This window comes from Dipteris shenzhenensis, chromosome 18, assembly GCF_047967505.1.
Source record: "Dipteris shenzhenensis isolate YYH24624 ecotype China chromosome 18, Dip_SZ_1.0, whole genome shotgun sequence".
Lineage (NCBI taxonomy): Eukaryota > Viridiplantae > Streptophyta > Polypodiopsida > Gleicheniales > Dipteridaceae > Dipteris > Dipteris shenzhenensis.
This window is the reverse complement of record NC_141613.1, coordinates 48,763,278-48,788,416: the sequence shown is the minus strand read 5'-3', so window position 1 is coordinate 48,788,416 and position 25,139 is coordinate 48,763,278. Positions and strand designations below refer to the sequence as shown.

Genomic DNA, 25,139 nt, shown 5'->3' with positions numbered 1-25,139 from the left:
CTTCGTTTTGCTGCTTAGTATCGTGGGTGATTTCTAGTCGATACAAACACTGCTTTTGACTAACTTTATTGTGCAATGAAGTCTATAGCCAAATTGCTTACTACTAATTCGGATGACTCCAATTAATAGTGGTGGTGCTAGATATTTTTTGATGTGGTTGTCAAAGGTTAAATTTTATCCTGAATCTTGTGTTGAGACATCGCTTTTTGAATTTGAATATTATCACAACCTTGCCATCTTCCTCTCCCACCTCCCTCTCTCCACCTGTTTTCACCCCCCCATTCTGTCTCTCCGCCTTCACATTCCATGCAAGTATAAACAATGCTGTGCAGGCAAGTATGCTAGTCTTGCATGAGACAGTGAGCCTTGGTTTGCATAATTTCATTTTGAAGAAAATTGGATGAACCGAGTTTTAATGTAGACAGTTCTCTCACAGAGAAATCTTAAGCCTTTTGATGTCAATGTCATTCGATATTTTGGAACAATTTCATTCAACAAAAAACAGCATAAAGTAGGCTCTTTAATTATCAGCATACCAATCTTTCACACGCATCATGCAAACTCTTTGTTTTTGTCGCCACAGCTTGATGCTGTGCTTGCAGATCATCGAACAAAGCCAAGGTGCTATCGAGCTGCAAGGTTCAACCACAACTATCAAGATTATCTTCAAATTTGAAGATTAAAATGCAGACAAGAGAGAATTTATTAATCAATAATTGAAAGCCATCATTAATGTCATGACCATGTTTGTTGAGAAGTAGACATGCCATAATGGCAACACCAATCATTTACTTATTTAGTGCATTAGCTTTTGTGCACACATTCCTACAAGAGATACATTCGATAGTTTCAAAACAAAACCCCAAAAAACATCTACCGCCTCTAGCTCAATACAAGCCAAAGCAACTTCTAGCGAACAAATTTTTTAGGCTTTCCCATTAATCTAGAGTCTGCAACAAAACAGTTTGCCCATTTTAACATGGTCAATCAATGAAAGAGGAACCATCCTTACTTGACCAAGAATTTCGTCACAAGTCTGCGAGTGCTCAGTTAAATTGTTCACGTATTGCCGATATTTCTCCTCCGTCTGTTTTCAACATACTATCATTCTTTTCCGCAGCATTGACATACAAAAGTCCAGGAATATATTCACAATCTGACATTATCCACATCTACTGACCTCATACTTCATAGCTGACTCTAGGTCTGTAAACCACTTGTAAAACTGCAAAACGAAAACTACTTGAAGTTAATACCACAGGATTTTGAGATCTCGTTCAGCATTTACTGATTTATATTTTGACTAAAATTATGCATGAATGACAATCAGAGGGCTTAATATACTACTCTCTTCACCTTGACCATAAATATCCAGCTATATAATGTAAAAGATAACATGATGCTGGTAGATTAAGGCACATATGCACTACAGAGAAACATAACTAATTTACCCAGCACAGTTAATGCAAGGCATATTATCAAACCAGAGTCCTTTTTCACATTGCCTATCTAACAGCCATACATTCATGAACAACAATTGTATAGATACCTACATGCTTTAGTACTACAAGGATGCAGACAGCTAAAATTGATACTGACAAGGAGACCTCTCCTCTTTCCCTGAGGCAAAACTACAGAGTTGAAATTGGGCCACACCAATGTGTAGAGAGAGAATTAAAGAAAGTTTATTAAAGACTTCAAAAGACCAAAGGGTCTATGAAACTAGTAGTTGTTGGGGGTGTTTCGCAGGGGGGCGGGGTGGGTGTTAGTGTTTGAGAGCTAATTGGTAGCATTATCAAGAGGGCAGATTGTGGAGAGGGCATCTATTTTGTGTGTTTCGTTTTGGTCGTCGATTTACGCATGGGCTGTGTGTAAGAGCATGAAGAATTCAAATTGAAGGGGCAGTGTTTTCAAAATTGTCTGAATTTGAAATATTTTGGACATTTTCGGGTTGAAGAAAGAAAAGCATTGCACACTTAAGAGTACATTCCCATGCTTCTAAATACATTGCTACCAGATTAGGGGGCCTATTAGGTGGCTCACTCCCAAGAATAAGTTCTATGCAATGATCTTCAGGTCTCTCAGAGGGTAACTCCCCTGGCAAAGCATCTGCAAAACAATCTTTAAAGTTTACAAGAGACTGAAATTTATCTTTATCTGCCTCATTCATTTCAGCATGCATTTCAACATCTCTTTCTTTAATCAAAACCATGTATGCTGAAACTGCAGACTTTATTTCTTTTCCAACTGAAACATTAGATACAATGGGGATAGTCTCCCCTCTATTTCTGGCAACAACACATTGCGCCTTTACCCTATGTGCAAACTCAAGCACTCTTTCACTGCCTTGCGATGAAACCAAGGCATTCCCAAAACTACGTCATGATGTTTGATTGGGGAAATGAAGAAATCCTCCTGATCAACATAACTATGTACATGAAGACGGAGCTTCCCAATCAAGGGAGTAGCAGGCACAGGGTCCCCATGGAACATCTGGTCAGCATCAAGGGCCTTGCCCAACTCTTCCGTCTTTATTCCCAGCCTCAGGGCTAAATCTTATGAGGTGAAATTGTATGTAGCCCCTGGATCAAACAATATGAGCGCCTCCTGGTCTCTTATCTTGCCCCATGAAAGCAGCAACTCTCTTTCCTCTAGATGCCCAGAACGTCGGAGTTCCTCCCACCGATGGCTTTTGTTGTCCTAGTGGCTTTTCTTTGCTCCTTAGAACCCGAAAGGTTTCTCAGGGCCCTGGGCAGCCACGTGCCTCTCTTTTCCACACCTAAAACATTTCCCCTCCTTGCGGAATATAGCTATCTACTTTGGGGAAAATTGAGGTTTGCCTTTAAAGGCTTTCTTTGCTCAGTTCCCCCTCAGCTTTTGAGGCTGAAATTCCCTCTTTTGAGCCTTGGGAAACTCCTTTTTCTCAGACTAAGGTGTGGCTGGCTTTTCATTCTCTGCTGTCCTGGCAAAAAGAGAAGGCATGTGATAGGATTCTGCATGTGCATTAAGCTTGCCACAGTGGCTGCATGCATGATGTCTTCTATGCCTTATGGTTTCTCTTTTTGCCATCCTCATAAAGAGGCTTCTTAGTCTTCCTGCATGCATCATCTGAAGGAAGAATAGGAGCTGTACTCAGGGATCTCTTCTTGTCAAACTCCTTCTGAGTTGCTCCAGAGGGAGCTTTCTCTGTCCTTTCCTCTGCAAGAGGTTGTAACAGTCTACAAAACAAAAAAATCATTTCTTGCCTCTACCAACTGAGCAAGTAGTCCTCTGTAGAAGCTCTCTTTGTTAGATTGAATACCCTCTTCCTGCCTATCCTGGGCAGTCTCTGCAATTCCCTCATGGGATGACTAGGCATGATGCTGTGAAGCCATCTCTGCAAACTCGATCTGAGATTTGCAAACTCACACAAAGTGTGTGTGACCAATGCACTCAGCCTTTGTATTCAAAATGAAAATACCTCAACAAGAGGTGTTTTGCACCCACAAACTTGTGCCAGTAGCTGGCTATCACCACAAGGCATAAACCACAAGGTTGCTTGAGCATCAACTGCTATGTTGCCCCTTTTCTGGCTATTGCAAAAAGCATTGAGAATGCATCCGGTTACCCTTTGTCTACTCAAAAGGCATGCATTTTTTTTACTTTGATTTTCTCTGTCTTTTTGCTGTTTTTTTGACAGGTCAATACTGCCTCTGACAAGCGAAAAACTGATAGGTGAAACCCTCCCTCTTTTTTTTGGGAAGGTAACCGGCTGCTGTCTGGTTACACTAACCAAACTAACTAGACTGTTTTGGTTACACTAACCAAACTGTTCTAGTTAGATGGACTGGTTTGCCATGTCAGCATCAGCAAAGCTAGTTGCCACATCAGCAAGCTGTTCTGACTGTGCCACATCACCTGCTAGTCTATCTGCCACATGTCAGGCCTACTCCACGTCAGCAGGCTCTGCTTGTCTGCCACATGTCAGGGCCACGTCACCTGCTACCTGGTAGCAAAATGTGTGGAAGTTCCAGCGCTGTACGGAACCTTCGCTTGGTAACCTACACAAAATCTCGCTCAGGATCACAAAGTCACGTAGGAATCTTCCGTCAAAGACACAAGGGGGGTGGACGACAATATCATCCGATGTGTCGACACATGCCTTGGACGATAGCGTAGCTCTACTCCTAGGCCATCGTGCAATTCCTTGATCGCTGGGGTAATTCTCCGCTCACAAGAAATGCCAGCAACCTAATGTTCACCAAAAGAGCTAAAACAGTACTTCATTCGCGTCAATAACCTCCCATGATGGGTTGGCCTTATTATGCGTAGGGAATTTGATTATCTCAGCAACCAACAGGTAGCATCTTGCTCTGGTTTACGCCTGCGTGTGAACCAGTGTCTACCTACGATCCAAATGTAAGCGCTCCGTACTGTCTCTGCCCTTCGCAATTCTGGACTTCACTTGGAAAAACATTTCGTCGTTGCTCTATTTTGGCGTGGCAGGCGTCAAGCTTATTCCTCCGTATGATGCTACGCCTATCTCTGAGATTCTCTTTTGCTGAATCATCACATCCTGAGGAGGCTATGATCCTCGGCTCTGATACCAATTGAAACCAACAACGACATGAAAACCTTCAGCACATGAATTCTACAACACAATGAAACCAACTGATTAGCATTTGCTGCGCTGAGCTTATCTGAGAATTATTCTCTCTCTCTCTCTCTCTCTCTCTCTCTCTCTCTCTATCACACAGAGCAATAGGGGCCCAGGACAACTTGTCTGAGTACAAACTTCAGCTCCCAAGCTGTGAGATACAAAACATACGTAAATCCAATTTACAAAGAGCTCATAGCTCATCCTTTCTGGCAAGTTGCCACTTGTCTAATTCCTAGACTAATTTCCTAATTTACATGCCAACTAAGGGCAACTCTGGAGTCTTCGTAGCACTTAGTCACGCAGGTGATCTCCCAAATGCTTGCTAAGCTCGATATTGCTTGTATCTTCAATCCCTCTTGGTACCTGCAACAATTAACTAAAGCGCACAACCATGGCACCCATTAATGGTTAGCGCTTTGCATGCAAATAATAATATGCGGACTAATCCTAGTCACTATGGGCGCCCCCACCAAGCAAACATGTGCACATAACATAGAACAATTTCTCTGGTCGACCGAGGTCAACCCTCTTGACCATAATTAAGGGGCTTGACCGACAGTCGAGGCGCCTTAATTATGGCCAAGTCTCTCCAACTGAAGTTGGCACATCTCGGTTAACCGTAGTTAACCCTCTTGGCCTAAGCCAAGTTGTCCTAACTTACTTAACCGGAGTTAAGTATCTTGGACCGTAGTTAGTACTTTGACCAACAAAAGATAACTCTTTAAACATAATTAAATAAATGAAGAACTCTTTAATTATGATCAAATAATTGGTCAATTGGAACTTTGACTTGGAGTATTTATAACTTGGTGACATTTCACATGCATAATGTACTGTTATGGATATCATACATGAATTCTAATACAACTCTGATTTCACAACCAATGCAAAGTCAAGATTCCACATGCATTTCATTATTTTATGACAAATGTTTGCTTTTGTGACATTACAAGCTTTCCTACTTCCAAAATATAACCCTTGAATAGACTCAATGTCAGTTCTACGCCACTGTACATTTCAGGGTGTTAAATCTTTGAATAAAAAATCATCGCTCTTGACAAGAAGCACAAAAGGGTTCCGGTAAATAAAACGTATTAAACTTTCCGAGGGAAGGGATAAGTGAAACTTGCAAATTTTAATTTAAGTGGAGTATGGTACAATTCAAACCTGGTGACTATTGAGCAGTAGTACTTCAGTTGGCAAGGAATTCTGTTGTGATGAATCGTCTAAGGGAAGAGTTGAATCAGAAATATGACTATATGAGGGCTCCTCTGCCTGAAACACATATGCAAATCGTACATTGACGAGATGTCTAATCTCCAATACTCTCAATCTGATTTACTTTCCGCAAAAAATTAAACGTACATGTAAACAAAATCTGAACAATCACCAAAACTCCTCATTGAACAAAAAAACAGATTTAATGTGTGATGTATTCCAGCCCATGATAGTTACAACAGATCCTCAATTACATCATGCATAGCAGGGACCATCTCCTAGAGCATTCTCACTCACCTCATCAAGACCGTTGTACAAAAAATGCCCATATCTGCATGTGCATGTGCATGCGCGTGCGCCCACACACACAAGGATGTGAAGAATAAATTGTGACTCTTGGATAGGGAGGGGGTGAAGGAGAAAGAGGAGCTTTAATACATGTATAATCTTTACAAATCGAATTGCAAAATGTGTCACCCACCCTCCCCACCATATTCCCTGTTTGCTTTCTCCCCTTTTTATTATCTCTTTTTTCTTTTGGGCATGCACAGGGTGGGGACAGAGGGGGCAGGCAAGGGACATAGTTGCCTTAAGTTGATGTAACATTTCATCTCAGTTCCTTAAGCAATGTATCGGTCTTTTACCCTGTCCTACAATTTATAGGGGGTGTGAGCCAATGGTAAATGACATATATATGTTTTAACTTGAATTGTGGGACAATAAATTATGTATTGGATCAATGCAGGTGTACATATGATAAAAGGATTGATGAGTGCTAATGCTACCCTTTCAGAAACAAACTCTTATCAGGATACAAATTTTAAAAGGCAAAAAAGAGACTCACAGAAATATCCCACTCACATCCAAGTTACCACATTGGAAAAAGCGGGCTGTATGTAAAGTCTAACATGTAAATGTCGCACGTCCGAGTCCTCACAGCTTCCACTTGTGTTTGATTGCATTATTCTCTCAGTTAGTCAGCAGTTAGTAGGAGAGAGAGTGAGTTGGTCTTTCTCCCTGCTACACATGGTCTTCAAAGCAACGCCATTTGGAGATACTTGTTAGCAGGACCTTACTTTATGCCATATAGTCTAGAGGTAGTCTCTTCTACTTAACCCTTTCTTAGGATATTTCAACCAATACAGCCTTTGACCCACCTCAGTTCCTGCACACCTCCCCCCACTTTCCCTCTATCATATGGCCATAAGATTTTCTGAGTTCTTAACCTTCTCCTGCTTTGTTCCTTACAAGCCAACTAATTCAGCATTTCGTTGGACCCCTAGATCATTAAATACTTGCAAGTGAGCTAAGGCAGCATTATGATCGATGACATCTACAGATTCTCACACTCACCTCACTTGTGCTTGATTGCATTATTCTCTCAGTTCAGTCAACAGTTAGTACAAGAGAGAGTGAGTTGGTCTTTCTCCCTGCTACACCTGGTCTTCAAAGCAAGGCTATTTTGGAGATGCTTATTAGCAGGAGCTTACTTTATTCCATAAAGCCTAGAGGTAGTCTCTTGTGCATAGCATTACTTAACCCCTCATAGGATTTTTCAACCAATACAGCATCTCAGTTCCTGCACACATCCCCCCAATTTCCCTCTGTCGTATGGCCACAAGATTTTTTAAGTTCTTAACCTTCTCCTGTTTTGTTCCTTACATGCCAACTAATTCAGCATTTTTGCTGGACCTTTAGACTATAAATATTTGCACCTGAGCTATTACAGCGTTATGATCAGTGACATCTACAGATATAGTCGTATAAATAGTTGGGGACTGATGGTGCCATAACAGTGTACAGTTCATTAGTATTGTCATGGCTATGTGATGTATTGTAATTATTGACATTATGATTATCGGGACAGCTTTATGTTGAGGCTTAGATATCGATTTGGGGGTTTTGATGGATCCCCAAATCTTGATGGGGCCAATGTATTTTGGCCAATACTTATTAATAAAGATCTGCACTCTCGTATCTAGGTCTTAGGGGGATGTGGGAAAGGGAAAAAGGTACATAAGGATGCATGAAATGGTCCAAGAATTTAAGGCTAAGGGTAGCTTCAAATGGAAGATGATCCTTGAGTGATCTCAAGAGGCATTAATGAAGGGGGTGTCAACATACATTTGTTTTGCATTCATGCATAGCTTCTTTCCAACCTTGCATCTAGGTCGAATACAAACAAATTCTCTCACGTCTCATTAGAGGGAATATTGTGCCGTTTTCTGCATCATTTCACACATGAGCATGCATTTAAAACATTCAGTTCTAAACATTTGGTATCAGAGCGGAACAATTCCGGCCCATGGCTGCTGTTCATGGCAAAGGACAAAGTACGTGCATAGGGCCAGGCGAGGCAGATGTGCGCCTGACACGAACTGCTGCAGACGGGCATGGACTGCTACAAATGGTTTCTAGTGCTCGAAACACATGCAGCAAAAATTTCAGGGAGTGGAATTTTGTTTCTGTTTTCATCTATGTGGATCTCTTGCCTGGCTAAAAATCAAAAATCTGAGGGACCAAAATCTCTGTAATCCCGTGTTCATTTTCATAGCCCCCATGTGAATAGACTAGAAGGAGAGGGAGTACATATCATTCTCCGTTACACCATTGAAAACACTGGCAGGCAGCTTCCAGATAACGAAATGGGATCCGAGCATTAGGAAAATCGATTTTTCAAAATCCTTGGAGGTGCATGATTGAAGCGAGATGTGCTTTCTGTAGCAACATCAAACACAAGAAACAGAGCAGTAGAAGGTCGCAATTGGAGGGCTGTTTGAAATCAGCCACACCTTCCTCACAAAGGCTAAAGTTTTGCACTTGCAACATCTTCTATACGTACTTGCAAAGGGGAGTACCTCAAGCTGAAAACTTTCTGTTTCTTCATTTAAGGATGCCCATTGCAGAATTTCTGCAATTTAATTATTTACAACTACATTCCCGGGAAGGGACGGACAGGAATAAAAATGAAGGTAAACCCTTTCAGGTTGAGGGAGTGTCAAGTGGAGAGGAATCAAGACACTGAAGGAACCATGTTCCAATTCTTTGCTGATCCATTTGATTGTAGTGGACCTACTTTACCTCTTGGGCCACCACCTGGAGTCCCATCGCCTCCTCCACATGGGAGTGATCAGTTGAGAGTCTATTGCGTCATTTGCATTGTCTCATTGAACAATCTATCAATAAAAATATGTCTACCAAACGCCAATAATTTGTGGACCCTTCATAGATGAAACACCAATCTCTAAAGAGCCTAGGTTTGAGCCAAAAGAGGGGGTTGGATTTCCCAAATACGATAAACTAAGAGATCCGCATAAAATTCTGAATTAGGTGAGGCATTTTGATATTTTTCTCAAATATCTACTAATACTGACCAAGAGAAGCTTGCTTTGGCAACCCTACATCAAAAGAAAGATGCTTTGTTGTGGTGGTCAATTTGCCAAACCCAAGAGCAACCTATCAGGGAGTGGAAGGGCTTTATTGAGTTACTCAAATATACCATTTTGCCTTTTAGATATAAGGGGAATCTCATCTTTAGATAAAAAGATTGAGGCAATATGAGAAAGAGAGTGTGACAAAGTTCACAGCTCGCTTTTGGAAACTTTCATTGAGATTTAGGGAGAAGAGTGAGGAAGATAAACTTATTAAGCTCATGAAAGGTCTTAAGCCAAGCATCCGTATGAGTTGGACTTGTTTACTCCAACTAAGCAGGCTATCAAGCTGGCTGAAATTGTTGAGAGGACATTAAATCCAAGAAGATATGATAATACCAATGAAGCTTCTACATCCAAAACCCCTTCCAAGTCTAGCTTTTCACAAGGAAAGCAATTCAGAAAACTGTCTAAAAAGGGACAAGTCAAGGCTGTTAATTCTATGGCAAGGAAGGACCTTAATGCACTGTTGCCACCCATGTCAAAAGGAGATAAATAAATGTTTTGGATGCAATAAGGTAGCCTTTTCATGAGTGTCCCATATTGCTTGGACAATTAGGAAAGTCCAATTCCATGGAGAGTAAGAAAACCAAGTACGAGAGGGCATCTCCTCATCGAGTGAGGAGGATACATCAATCCCATCCATACAATCGATTCCACCCATCAATTCAGTCCCCATGATTTTAAGGTTTATGGATCTGCTATGGACAGAGGATTGTGATTCTACTTGATGATGGCTGTAATTGTGAATTGATTAGTGAGTCATGACGGAGGAGGTACTTCCATGCCGAGTCCCCTTTAGGATTCAGAAGTACCAAGACGTAAGACATTTCGTAGTGGCTCCTTAACTTATATTGGACATGATTTTGGGAAAACCTTGGCGTTGCCTCATGTTGATCCTCGTGCACATCAATGTACCTTTATCCATAAAGAGGACGGAAGAGTGTCAGATGCACACTGGATGGAAGAGTCTTTCTTTGAGGAGTACGCAGATATATTGAAGCTATGCTAGGCAGCTATGCAGTTGAGGGCAATTGAGATATAAGTAAGAGAGCTCAGGGAATGCTATGATCAATGACGTCTACAATATAGTCGTATTGCTACTTGAGCATTGATGGTTGCCATCAATGCTACAATGGTGTACATCTAATTAGTATTGCCATGGCTATGTGATGAATTGTAATTATTGACATTATGATTATCAGGATGGCCATATGTTGAGGCTTAGATCTTGGAGGCTTCAGGCCTTGATGAGACTAAGTGGTATGGATGGTACCAACAAACAATGTATATTGGCCAATATTTATAAAGATATGCACTCACCTGTCTAGGACTTGGGGGTGTAGGGAAGGGAAAAGGGTGCATTAGGTGTGAAGACGCAACAAAAAAGCAGTTCCGCCTTGTGAAAGTCACCCACAAAAAATAGCAAACCATCAAGAATGCATGCATAGCAGGGACTAGCTACTATGCTATCCCACAGATCTCATCAGAAGTAACAGTAAGTATAAATCACTGTATCAAGATATGCTCTCACCCATGCACACATACAACATAAATTTGAATAAAGTTGGTCCTGTTAACTTTGTATCAGGGCTCCAGAGGCAAGGGCAAAATCATTTATAATCATGGCACCTCTTAGGGGTAACGCTATAACCAGCCCCTAAACCAACCCATGACCAATTATCTAAAACCAAGTTCCAGAATGAACAGAGAACTCACGTGAAAAGGCATCGGCCGGTCCGCAAAGGCTTGTGCAACAGCTGCTACTGCTGCTTGTTGTTCCTCCGTCAAAGGGGCATTCTATAACAGCACAAGTCACAAAACAAGTATAGATCATCTTATTAAATGAAAAGCTCAAAAATTCTTATAATTGCAATTTCTGAACATCAAATGTCGCATAGCAAGATATTGTAAGAAAATTCACATATTCAAATAGCCTATAACGCTCATATATCCTATCAGCGCCTTAAATCAAAAAGGAGAATGGGTTGATTCAGACATTAAAATAGCTTATCACAATCATACATCCAATCAGTACATTGAAGCTTAAAAACAGAGGACTTTTGTGCAGATTGTGAGTGAAAGGGAGAGAGCAAAGTGTGAGAGCAGGAGCAGGAGAGAGAGAGCTGAAAACGATAGTTGCAATAGATGAGTGTAGTACAACTGAAGAGAGTGATAGGTTTTGTCTAAGTGACAAAACCTTATCCTTCACTAACCGTAGTTAGTGAACTAACTGTGGTTAGGGGGAAAAACCTCTAAGTGAGAGAAAAGTGCCCCTAACCTACTTATTACATTACATTGGCCACTGCTAAATTATAACAATAATTCTAACACCCCCCTGCAGTGCCAATGTCATGTACAAGGAAATGATCAATCACCAAAAGGAGATAAGTTCAGGGCACTGCGAAATGCCTCAAACTTTTCACGTGGAAGTGCTTTGGTGAAAATGTCTGCAACATTGTCATGTGTTGGCACATAGATCATACTGATCTCTCCTGCATGCAACTTCTCTCTGACGTAGTGATAGTGAACCTCAATGTGCTTCGTGCGAGCATGAAACACAGGATTCTTTACCACTGCAATAGCACTCTGACTATCAATGAGAATTGGAGAAGGACCCTCCAATGAAAGATGAAGATCAGCAAATAAACGACGCAGCCAAACACATTCAACTGTCGCTGTGAAAGCTGCCCTGTACTCAGCTTCACATGAAGAGGTAGCCACTGTAGATTGTTTCTTGCTCAACCAAGAAATACAAGCTTTGCCCAAAAAGAAACAATTGCCACTTGTGGACTGCCTAGTGTCATAGTCTCCAGCCCAATCTGAGTCACTGTAGGCATGCATCTGCAAGTCACCCCCCCTGGAAAACATCAAGCCAAAAGACTTGGTAACTTGCAAATAACGGAAGATGCGTTTTACAGCCTGCCAATGCATAGTCTTTGGGCTGTGCATATATCTGCTCACCTGAGAAACTGCAAACTGAATATCAGGTCGTGTATTGCAGAGATAAATAAGGCATCCAACAGCCTGACTGTAGAGTGTGACATCAAACGATTCACCTGCTTCATGCATTGTAAGCTTCAGCCCCGGCTCCATGGGAGTAGTTATGGGCTTACAATCCTGCATGTTGAATCTGTCCAAGAGTTTCTGCACATACTTGGATTGAGACATAACGATGCCACCTTTCTCTTGAGTGAACTGGATCCCCAAATAAAAGTGTAGCAGCCCCAAATCTGACATGTCAAAAGTGGTCTGCAATTCAGCTTTAAAATCTACACTATTATCTTCATTTGACCCTGTGAGCAGTAAGTCATCTACATAAAGAATGATGACTAAAATATCCCCCCCATCCTTCTTGATGTAGAGGGTGCTCTCAGTTGGACTATTGTGTAACCCCTTGCTGGTCAGAAAGGCATGAATTTTTGCATACCATGCACGTGGGGCTTGTTTCAGCCCATACAAAGCTTTATTCAGCTTGCATACTTGAAGTGCATTTCCAGAAATTTCAAAGCTTGGAGGTTGTTTGACATAAACCTCTTCCAACAAGTCCCCATTAAGGAAGGCTGTTTTTATGTCCAACTGATGAACATTCCATTGAAAATTTGCAGCCACGGCGATAACTGACCGGATGGTTGTCATTCTGGATGTAGGAGCAAAAGTCTCCTCATAGTCTATGCCCTTTTTCTGAGCATATCCTTTCGCAACCAGCCTTGCCTTATACCTATCAATGGTCCCATCTGGCTTTCTTTTAACTTTGAAAACCCACCGTATACCTATGGCATGTTTACATGGTGGCAAATCGACAACTTCCCATGTCTGATTTTTCTGAATGGACTGCAACTCATCGTGCATGGCATTCATCCAATGCACATTATCCTGTGCCTCTTCAAATGTCTCAGGCTCCTCCTCATCAAGAAGAGTAGCTGCATAAGCTGATTCAACTGAAAGAGCACCTCCCCCATGCCTTACTGCACTCCGAGTTCTGCCAGGTAATGGTGTCATGACAAAAGAAATGATTATTTAGTTAACTAATAGTCATTAGAACTTTATTATTGTTAGGCGCCAATTTGATGGTGCGGTTATATGTTTGTATTTATGATCGATCAAGCGGTGTAAATAGTACCGCCAAAACTATGTAACATTGGCCAATGATTAGTAATAAAGATGTGCACACACATGTCTAGGTCCTAGGGGCAATAGGAAAGGGAAAGGGTGCATTAGAGTGCATTGAATGGTAGGTGCATGGGTCATAGGCTAAGGGAGATGTAAATGGGAAGATGGAACTTGAGTGATCTCAAGGGACATTAATGAAAGGGTATCACCCTTTCATTGTAAATCTCACGTAGCATTCTTTCTACCACATTGCATTCATCCGTCATCTCTCTCCCACCTTGCATGTAGGTCGAAAAAGAAACAAGTACTCTCACGAGGGCGCTCTTCCCCATTGGAGGGCCAATCGGCATTCAAATTCTGCATGCATTGCACACATTTGCATTTTCGAAAAGTGTGGATTTTCACATTTGGTATCAGAGCGGCGACGATCCACGAGCGGGACGAGAAGAGGGCGACAGTTGCGAACGACGGAAGTCGCAAGAGAGATTGGCAGAAAAGGATCACGACTGACCGATCTCGAGGTTCTGAGACAAGGGATTTTTCTGAAAATTTTTGCCTTCAACGGCGAACGGCGAACGGGGTGTTCTCTTTGCCCCCCCCCCCTCCCCCCCCCCAATGTGAATGTACCCTTAAACCGTGAGAAAAAGGAATTCCCGTTCTACCTAACCGGAAGTCGGAACGGAATAAGATTTTAAGGGAGTGATCCACCCATCAAGTAACCCCTATAACGGTATCAGGAGCTCCAATCCGCTCAAAACAAGTAGCCCAAACGGAGCGTACCAGTTTACCGCAGAAATACAAGAAGAAAAGCTTGAAAGAGAAGGGAAAGGAGGTGATTTTAAGTGTCTTCTCAACACAAACGAAGCGGGAGTCGGATAAGTACCACCACCTTACAACACTTGAAGTTTGCTGTAAAATAAACCTTCTTTTTTGAAATTACAGCAAGACATTTTCTCTCTTGTATCACTAAAAGGAAAGAATGGAAGGGGGAGGGACATATAACAATGAACTTATTCCTTTTCCTCCATTACCCCAAGGAGAGAGAGAAAGAACACCTTCACCCCCTCTTGAAGAGGATGGATTAGGTGAGAGTTATACACATCTTGAGTATGATAACCCACAAATAGATTTACAGCAGTCTCTCCTTCAAGAACCTCCTGATAGGGAGTTCTCCTTTCGTAATGAAAGAAGAAATGAGACCAGCCAAGAACAAGGTGATGAGTTCACGCCTTCAACTCAAAACCCAATACACATGGATTCTAATCCAAGTGCAAGAGGAAGAGAGGAGACTCCTGTTGATAAGCTGGTTTTCCAGCTTAGCAATATGATTGAGCAGTCCATTATGACAAGATTAGGGACTAAGAGGACTTTAAACTTCGGGAATGAAGAGTTGAGTAACCCTTCTAAGAGGTCCAAATTCCAACCGCGAGAGAGAATTGAGTTCCCCAAATATGATGGGGCAAGGGAGGCTGACAAAATCCTCAATTGGATTCGTCATTTTGAGCTATACTTTGCCCATCAAGACAAGACCGAGCAAGAGAAGCTTGCTCTTGCCACATTGCATCTGCAGAAGGATGCTCTAATGTGGTGGTCCTTGTCACAAACAGGAAAAGAGCCTATTCATGAATGGGCTAAATTTGTGGAGCAACTGAAAACCACTTTCATGCCACCGAGGCATGAAGAGAACCTAACCTTCCGTTGGGAGAGGTTTAGGCAGTTCGATAATGAGAGTAATGCAGATTTTACAGCCAGATTTTGGAAACTCTCTCTAGAGTTACCCGAAAAGAGTGAGGAAGATAGGAGAAAGAAGTATTTAGCAGATTTAAGCCCAAAAGTAAGGTACGAGGTTGAAATGTTTAACCCGACCACGCTTAAGGACCTCACTAAGCTGGCTGAAATAGCCAAGAGAAAATTGAATCCTTGTAAACCCTTCAATAAGGAGTATGGGTCATCATCTAAGACCAATAATATACCCACTTTTAGGAAACCAAACCGGTTTAAGAATAATAAAGGGAAGGGTAAAGCTCTTGTAAGGAATGTGAACAGCCAATCACGTCCTGGATGGGTGCCATTTCCTTCTATGACTGACGAAGAGAAGAGGAAGTTGATTAAGGAAGGAAAATGTTTCGGTTGTAAGAAACATAAGCCAGGGCACGTATGGCATAAGTGTCCCGTTCTCTTGGCTAAGATTGCCAAGACGAATTCAATAAAAGGGAAAGCCAAGGCATCCAAGCAGGAGGGTGAGGCTTCTACCTTGTCACCCTCGAAATCTACTGTGACTATTGAGCCAATAGTGAATGCTGTCCATTCAGCCAATACCTTTGGGCCTCATGATCTTTTTAAGGTGTATGGATTCGTGAATGGACAGAGAATAGTGGTTCTCCTAGATGATGGATGTAATTATGACTTAGTAAGTGATAGATTGGCAAAATTACTCCATCTTAAACCAAAACCTATAAAAAACATGTCGCTTTCAGGAGCTTTTAGGGGACACAATGAAGAAGACACATCCATAGTACGAAATATTCCTTTTCGTATACAAAAATATAGAGATCGAAGGGATTTTCTAGTAGCCCCTTTACAAGACGTTGACATGATACTAGGTAAACCATGGCAGTATGATTTTAACCCTGCTATTCATCCTCATACTCATCATTGTTGCTTTGTACATAAGGATTGTAGGGGATCAGGACGTGTATATAATTCCATTGATTACTCCTACCCAAGCGAAAAGATTGGTAAAAAGAGGTAGATTGTAATCTTGTGTATATACGGGATTCACGAGATCTTCATATCTCAAAAGAAGATCCGAAGAGAAATGAGTTCCTTAGAGCTTATGAGGATCGATTTTCAAGAGATGACTCATTCGAATTACCCATGGAGAGAGAAGATGATCATGCCATAAACTTAGAGCCAGGAGCTATGTAGAGCCCCATATAGGATGAACAGGATAGAAATGGAGGAGGTAGAAAAACAAATTGAAGATCTGTTGCAAAAAGGCCTGATTCGACCAAGCAGTTCTCCATTTGGAGCACCTATATTATTGGTTAAGAAGAAGGATGAATCATATCGTATGTGTATAGATTACCGTGCTTTGAATAAACTTACGATTAAGAACCGGTATCCGATTCCAAGAGTGGATGATTTATTGGATATGCTTAAAGGTGCTAAAGTTTTTAGCAAATTGGATTTGAAATCTGGTTATCATCAACTTCGTATGAAAGCTGGGCATGAACATAAGACAGCTTTTCGCACTCTCACTGGACATTATGAGTTTTTGGTCATGCCTTTTGGCCTAACTAATGCTCCAGCCACTTTTAGTAGGCTGATGAGAAGGGTTTTGCGACCCTACTTGGAAAAATTTGTCATAGTCTTTTTTGATGACATTTTAGTGTTCAGCCAGAATGAGGAAGAGCATAAGGATCACCTTGCTAAGGTGATGGGGCTCCTAAGGAAGGATCGATTGTTCCTAAATACCAAGAAGAGTGAGTTTTTCAAGACAGAAATAGAGTATTTGGGACACATTGTGTCTGCCGAGGGAATTCGGGTTGACCCTAAAAAGGTCAAGGCCATAATTGAATGGCCAATACCCAAAAACATACATGAGTTGAGATCCTTCCTAGGGATGTGTAGTTATTATCGCAGATTCATTAAGAATTTTGCACGTCTTGCTTCCCCACTAACAGATTTGTTGAAGAAGCATTCCTTGTATGAGTGGGGAGAGGTTCACCAGGTAGCTTTTGAGGAGCTTCAGAGAACATTAGTGACTGCACCAGTGTTAACACTTCCGGACATGGACAAAGAGTTCTTTGTTGTATGTACGGATGCAAGTGGTACCTCGATTGGGGCAGTGTTGATGCAAGGAGGGCATCCCATTGCTTATGAGAGTAGATAACTTCAAGGGGCTGAATTGAAATATATCACGTATGAGAAGGAGTTATTGGCAGTCATTCATGCTCTAAAGTTATGAAAGCATTATTTATATGGTTCTGCTTTCAAGATTAAGACTGACCATCAAAGTATCAAGCACTTGTTCTCTCAACCCATTGTCTCTTCAAGACAAATCAAATGGGCTGAATATATTCAATCCTTTGGGCAACCAAATATCGAATATCAGCCAGGAAAGGAGAATTTAGTAGCTGATGCTTTGAGTAGACGGCCCCAAGTTAATCACGTTTTTGTGATTAAGGAGAAATCATTAGGAGCAATGGTTGAAGCTTATCCTTTAGATGAGGACTTCGCTGACATTTATGGGAAGATTCAGCGTAATGAGGTTGGGGATTTAGAGGCTTATTCAATCGTGGATGGACACTTACTTTTGGGACGTGCCATATGTGTACCCAAAACATTTCGGTATCTAGTCATGAGTGAGTTACATGCGAGTCCATATTCTGGACATAGAGGCATTAGAGGGACCATTGACAATATTGAGAGATACTTCCATTGGCCTAAACTTCGCAAAGAAGTTTCGACCTTTGTTCAACAATGTGACGTATGTCAACGCATTAAATCTGACACAAGTAAGACTGCTGGTCTTTTGCAGCCTTTGCCTATTCCTTCGGAAAGGTGGGAACACATTACAATGGATTTTGTGTCTGGTTTTCCCAAGGTTGGTCAGTTTGAGCAGATTTTCACTGTTATAGATAGGCTGAGTAAACAAGCTCATTTTATTCCCTGTAAAAAAGAGTTGTCTGCTCCTGAAACAGCAAGGTTATTCATTAGGGAAATCTTCAGGTTACATGGGTTACCAAAATCCATTGTATCCGATAATGATGGCCGTTTCATTAGCAACTTTTGGACAGCTCTATTAGAGAATCTCGGAACCAAACTGAAATTTACTACAGCCTTCCATCTTGCATGCATTGCACACATTTGCATTTTCGAAAAGTGTGGATTTTCACAAATGGAGCATCAATTTTACTCTCCCTGAGAGTTTGTAACAACCAATTTGGGACTGTTTTTGCTGCATGTATATCTGCAATTTCTTGCTGAACAACCTCTTCCACAGCTTGTGGAGGTGGTAAGACATCCTGTGGCTAAATCGGAGCATGTGGAGGTATCTGAAAATTTTGATTTGCATCAGATATATCAGCAAGGGAACCCAAGGCAATGGGTAGTAATCCCTCAAAGACATCATCGGAAGAAGTAGGCAAATCAAATTCAGCTTGAGTGTGAGCTGAATTTTCTAAAAATATAACATCTCTACAGACAATAATCTTGCATGTGACAGGATTGTAGAGACGGTAGCCCTTGCTCTCTGCACTGTACCCAACAAAAATGCATTTGATTGCCTTATCAGACAACTTATGCCGAAACTCAATGGGCACATGAGCATATGCAAGGCATCCAAAAACACGAAAATGATCCACACAAGGCTTTCTCCCTTGCCAAACTTCATAGGGAGTCTTAGTCTTCAAAGCTTTTGTGGGTGCCCGATTCAAAACATAATTGGCACACATGAGACCTTCAAGCCAAAATTTGTGAGGCAATTTTTTGCTTTTTAGCATGCATCTATCCATCTCCATAAGAGTACGATTTTTCCTCTCAGCTTTGCCATTTTGCTGAGGAGTTAGCCTCACTGTAAGCTGATGTACAATGCCCTTGTCTTTCAAAAATCCATCAAAATCTGCAGACAAATACTCCCCTCCTCTATCTGTGCGTAATGTCTGTATCTTGAGTCCTGATTCATTCTCAACCATGGCTGTAAAGTGTTTGAAAACCATAAACACTTCTGATTTGCGTTTCAGCCCATAAACCCAAGTGTAGTTGGAGTAGTCATCTATAAAAGTGACAAAGTAAAGATGACCACCCAATGATGGCGTCCTCATGGGACCACAGACATCACTATGGATAAGCTGTAATTTTCGAACAGCTTTTACTGATCCATCCTTCTTAAAAGGAAATCTGTGCATTTTACCAAGAATGCACCCTTCACAGGCATGTGGAGGAGGTGTTTCAAGAGGAGGCAATGCATCAACCATGGCATGTTTTTGAAGCGTCATCAAGCTGCCATAATGCATGTGTCCATATCTGGCATGCCATAACTCCGCATTCTGCATAGCAGCAGTAGGAGTGCAAACTGCAAGAGCATGTGCTGGTCTTTTCTCATACATGTCAAGCTGAAAAAGACCACGTAACAAAGTGCCAGACAATCTCAAGGCATAGTCATTTTCTTTGTCATGGACTGCACACTTGTCATCTTCAAAAATGACCTAAAATCCAGCTTTGTTAAGAGTGGACACTGAAAGTAGATTTTTTGTGATACCAAGCACATACAAGAGGGTATTAGGTGCCACATTTGCTGGCCGGATCTCATCCCCATTTACATAGTCCCACAAATTACGGGAAATCAGAATATTGCGTACCATAAAACTCCAGAGGAAGTAGTTGGTACCATCCAGCTTATCCTCTTGTGAGAGACCACTGAACTCGAAATCATTCTGATTTTGCTGGGCCATGTCTGAGAAAGAAAATACAGCAAATGCAAATCTGAATTCCCTTGCTAGGAATGGAGTGCACAATTCCCAAAAAATACAGCCAAACACTGGCTAAAAATGCAACTCAAATCCCTGTAATGTCTCTGTCAGAAATCTGCCAGAGCATCCAATCTCTCCCAAAACCTGCCAAAAGTGCTTCAAAACACTCACAAAAAGGCAATGTGAACTGAAACCTGCAAAATTGCTCTCCCAACACAAAAGCCCCAATTTGTGGCTTGAAATTGCAACCAGAAAGGGACAAATGGTCTGAAAGCCCCAAATGTTGCACAAATTGCTCTCTGTCTGCAAAAGCCCCAAATTTCTTCAAAGAAATTGCATCCAAAAGAGGGCAAATTAATTGAAAGCCCCAAATTTGCAATTTGTCTGCCAAAGCTCCAAATGTGCTCCCAAAAATACAGCCAAACAATGGTTGTATGCACAAGAGCCTGACAAAATTCTTTCCAATATCCTCCTGCAAAGAAAACCCTGCAAAAATGCAACTTTCCAAACCCACCTACAAAGTGACCTTCAAACTGTACGGACTAACAGTACGGAATTGTCAGTCCGGTTGAATGCAGCTGTACGGAACTGTACATCGCAGCCTGTACGGTCGAAAACCGTGCACCTGTATGGATGTACGAAATCTGTACGGATTTACAGATCTGATAGCGATGTACGGCGAGCTGTACGACGAGCTGACTGGCAGCTTGTACGGACGACGAGGCCGACGCGTGCAGGTACGGACAATCGTACGACAGCTGTACGGACTGACGGAATGTACGGTCTGTGCGGGCTGGCGACGAGCTGTATGGTTGATGGTACGGGGGCTGTACGGTCTGGCGACGAGCTGTACGACTGACGGCAAACTGTACAGATAGGCTACATGTTGAACGGAGCCTGTGTACGGAATGTACATGCAGAGTGTACGGAATGTACGGAAGTTGCACGGGCTGTACAACGACGTATAGACGGAGTTGTACGGCGATCTCAAACGGAGCTGTACGGATGGGCAGCAAGCTATTGAGCTTGAAGCAGGGAGATTGCGAGCAAGGAAGCAGGGAGCAGGGTGGACCCGCTCTGATAGCAAATGTGAGTGAAAGGGAGAGAGCAAAGTGTGAGAGCAGGAGCAGGAGAGAGAGCTGAAAACGATAGTTGCAATAGATGAGTGTAGTACAACTGAAGAGAGTGATAGGTTTTGTCTAAGTGACAAAACCTTATCCTTCACTAACCGTAGTTAGTGAACTAACTGTGGTTAGGGGGAAAAACCTCTAAGTGAGGGAAAAGTGCCCCTAACCTACTTATTACATTACATTGGTCACTGCTAAATTATAACAATAATTCTAACACAGATTTCAAGCAAATACCCTGCCCCCGTCTTGCTTTTCCTTTGCCTGTGTTCTTTCATTTAGCCTGACCCTTGTAACTACTGCTGCTGCTGCCACATATTCTCACTTCAAGATTTCAGCTAGCTAGGCCTTGAGGAGATGTCACATCATCCACTTCTCTTCCTAGGCAAGGGATTCTTCTGTAATCCCCTGTTTACATCACGTAGGTGCTCTTTCGCACAAGCCACATCCCAATCAGCACTTTCAGTGCTTTCAATCCTCAAGTTTCAAAACTAAGAGGGTTTGCAAGGTAGCCTTGCTGTCAAGAGAAACCACATTGAAATTCTCTCTCCTCTAGGGAGGTTGTCTCATAAGCAATTGGATTCCCGTAATCACACCATCAAGAGGGTCTTTGGCAAGATCTCCAGTTGGATCAGCTTCATGTTTTGCTTGCACAGTCCACTCACAACATCATCACAAATGTTAACTTTAATTATCTAGTTAATCTTTGGTTCCCAATGCTCTTGATGAGAGTACAAACTATTTGCCAATAGGGTCCCAGGATTAGAGTTTTTCTCCAAAATCTTTACAATGCAGTTCTTCTCTACGAGGCTACACGATAGTATCTCTACACTGGCTTTAGCTCGTCGTGTCAATGAAACTCTGAAGTATTTGGTAAGCAACGGGACCATGTTGGTATTGGTCGATCTGAGTAGACGCGAATGCAAGTGACACGCTATTGGTGCAGCATTGTTATTCAAGATGGTAGGCCTAGGCCAGTGGCATTTGAAAGCAAGACGGTTTTCAACAACAAGGTATTCACTCAAAAGAAGGAACTTTCACTGTTGTTCATGTATTGAAGGTGTGGAGACACTATTTATATGGTGTCAAATTCATTGTACGGATCAATCATCATCGATTGAAGTATATTGCAACCAGCCTGACCTTTGAGGTTGGAAGCATCCATGAGATGAGCTCATACAAGAGTTCAGCTTTAAAATCTGTTATCAGATAGGATCTTCCAGTAGGGTTGTCGATGCTCTTGGCAGAATTCCGAAAGTGAACAGAGTTTCGTTTTCGGAGATATCATCGCATTTCTCTCTCTCTCTTAAAGAGCTCTGTCAAACCAGTATTTTGGAAAGATTCAGCAAGAGGTCCAGGCCCGTTAGCCCCTTGAGAGGTCGGGCGTGCTAGAAACCCAAACTACTGGCAAAAAAGAGTAGCAATATTCCCTTCAGAATAAATTATTGTTTAGAAAAGGCAAGCTACCTGTGTCCAAGATCAAGAACATTCAGTACCGTATACTATATGAATGTCACGATGTCCCTAGTGCCAGAGATCCAAGCATACATTGTACTTTGGATTTGGGCAAACGGTACCCTTATTTGCCAAAGATGAAATCTTACATAGAAGACTACGCCATTAAGTGTAAGCAATGAGCTTAATCAAAGCCAGTCACATGTCGCTTCCAGCAGAGATCCCCAACAAAAATTGGGAGAGTGTTTCTATGGACATTTAACAGTATTACAACAAACTAAGAGGTATCAAGACGCTATTTGGGTGGTCGTGGATAAGTAACTAAAATGGCAAGGTTTATCCAACACGATCCAGCTATATGGACCGCTTGAAGATATCATTGGTGATCATGATACCAAATTCAATGCACAACTTTGGCAATTAGTATTTCAAAAGCTTGACACTAGCTTAGCAGATTCATCCTGAATCAGACAACAGAACAAACCGATCAGCCTATAAAAGATATGCTTTGTGCATATGTTTCCACAAGACAATAGGAGTCAGAAAGGAATACCGCATCGGTTGAGTTCGCTCATAACAATAATAAGCATTCAACCAATGCATGCTCTCAACATGTACTCGTTTTAACATTGGTCTTATGTCACTGTGTATGCTCTCTAGTCTAGAGTCTCTAATATTTTTCTAGAAGCCTCATGAGCTTCCCCCTTATCCTATATAAGAGTGAACAATATACGTTTCTAAGACTAGAAATATATCCAATCGTACAAATTCACATTTTCGTTGTTCTAAAGGCCAAAATAGAACAACCTTCATGGTGGGCATCTAACACTTGTACTACTTAAGCTTGTTGCTTCAAGGTAAATCTCCCATTCCCTATACCATATCCCTCCTGCATCCGTGAATTCTCATGGAATCAATCTTGCAAGAGCGATTCAAGTCAATGTCAAGTGTGTATTACACAAGGTAGGCAGCAGACTTCTATAAGTTGACCTGGTGTGCAAGCCAAGGCACTTTTATCTACTAATAGAAACAGCCACAAATATGATCCATGGTTTCAAGATACTAAGGTGCAACAGGTATCTGTGAAATTAAGGCTTGCTGAAAGTACTCTCTTTATCAAAAGTGCTGTGTTCTCGTGTTGTACAATTTCAGTCGGTATCCATCGATCAAATCGAGAGAATTAAAAGAGATGGTCCATTCAAATCCTCTCTCTCTCTCTCTCTCTCACACACACACACACAAGCCACGCACAATCGAACAAAGACTCCTCGCTCGTGCCAACCAGACCTGATCCCAGGAGGATGCGAACGTGTAGCCCTTGGATACAGCAGGAGGACGAGGTGAAGGTCTGCCAGCAGGCACTGGACTTGCACGGCTTGCCATTTTGCAGCTCAGGTAAACGATGGAAACGACCCAGGCACCGGTCTCTGCAAATGCTTCAAATGTGTAAAAAACATGCATAATTCGCAGTATGTGAAGGGAATAACATAAGACAGCTGACACTTTCTCATACGTACCACAGATCTGTGCAGACGAGAGACCCCTTGATCAGAACTATGGTAGAATTACTATGGAAATGCACTACACATTGAACAACCATACAAACTAGTCTATTAGCAAGAGAGCTTGCATGGCGATTTGTGTAATTTTGCATATGCTTTCCTTAGAGGGAGAGAGGATTGCACTCTCTTGTGAATTTCTAATTGTTTTTTTTTTTAAATCCTACAAAAATTGCCTTTTAATCTGTTTTCTCTTTAACATCCAACACGCTTGCTTCATCACTATACTAGGAGTCAATGCGCCCACGCGCAATTGTGTACTCTTGTTTTCTTTTCATGGGTGTACCATGGTCAACAATGAAACTTGACCTCAAGATATTAGTCCAAAGAAATCAATGACCAAGCCTATCATGACACGATTTCTCTTTTAAGCATTGTTGAACTAAAATAGTTACATTGTTTCTTAAACCTTGCCAATAGAAATATCTTTCTATATCAATGGTTCATCTAATACCTCTATGTCGTACATAGGGACTACTATGCATCTCTCCAAAGACTTGAGATCTAAAAGTGAATGGTACACATATAAACATCCCTTAAGAAGATATCCATCATGAATTGCATATCCCTCTTGAGAATCACCTTATCCTTAAAGTAACTCATCATAAATAGTCCCAAATTCATTATCACGTTAGTAGGCATTCGTCAATGCAAGAGATTCCTCTTTCACGATTGAAACATAATTCACACTTGGTTATGACTTAGTGCATCGGTCAGCACAAGTATGTTAACCTTACCAAATTTCAGGCTATCCAAACCCTTAAAGATATTCAATCCATTTGATTTGATGATGTAAAACTATAAGTTGGGAAAGTCAATGCATTCGGCTTGATGGTCACTTCTACAAATGGGTTGCCCCTTGACTATCCATCATGTCCACTAACCCATGCGTGTAACTGCATGCATAATTGTGGTTGCTGTTGTTGATCTACATCAAGCACAAAAAGAGAGGAGAGAAAGACAATGGGGATTGCTAAGAGAAGGAAAAATCACATATACTCCCAAACAAGGGGCACAAAAGATGGGTCTTCCCCCCTATATGGATGAAGATGCTAATACAATTATACGTGGAAAGGGTGGTGGCCAATCAACCCTCCAACATTCATCTTAACAGTCATTCT

The 25,139-nt window shown here is 41.7% G+C and overlaps 1 protein-coding gene across 2 annotated transcripts in view; it reads right to left on the bottom strand.

Annotated features, from left to right (window-relative positions):
* LOC147891349 (sec34-like family protein) overlaps window positions 1–24,126 on the bottom strand; it is a 156,211-nt gene extending 132,085 nt beyond the window's left edge. The window contains exons 1-7 of one of the 2 annotated variants that reach the window (XM_087389550.1): window positions 23,973–24,126; window positions 23,747–23,895; window positions 11,008–11,088; window positions 5,807–5,914; window positions 1,181–1,225; window positions 1,013–1,087; window positions 537–632 (exon numbers count right to left, since the gene is read on the bottom strand). In XM_087389550.1, coding sequence (XP_087245676.1) covers window positions 537–632; window positions 1,013–1,087; window positions 1,181–1,225; window positions 5,807–5,914; window positions 11,008–11,088; window positions 23,747–23,842 — 501 coding nt within the window. In that variant the 5' untranslated portion in view covers window positions 23,843–23,895; window positions 23,973–24,126. The remainder of the gene's footprint in view (window positions 1–536; window positions 633–1,012; window positions 1,088–1,180; window positions 1,226–5,806; window positions 5,915–11,007; window positions 11,089–23,746; window positions 23,896–23,972) is intronic. The other variant, XM_087389551.1, reaches the window with a different exon arrangement.
* Window positions 24,127–25,139: the final 1,013 nt, after the last annotated feature.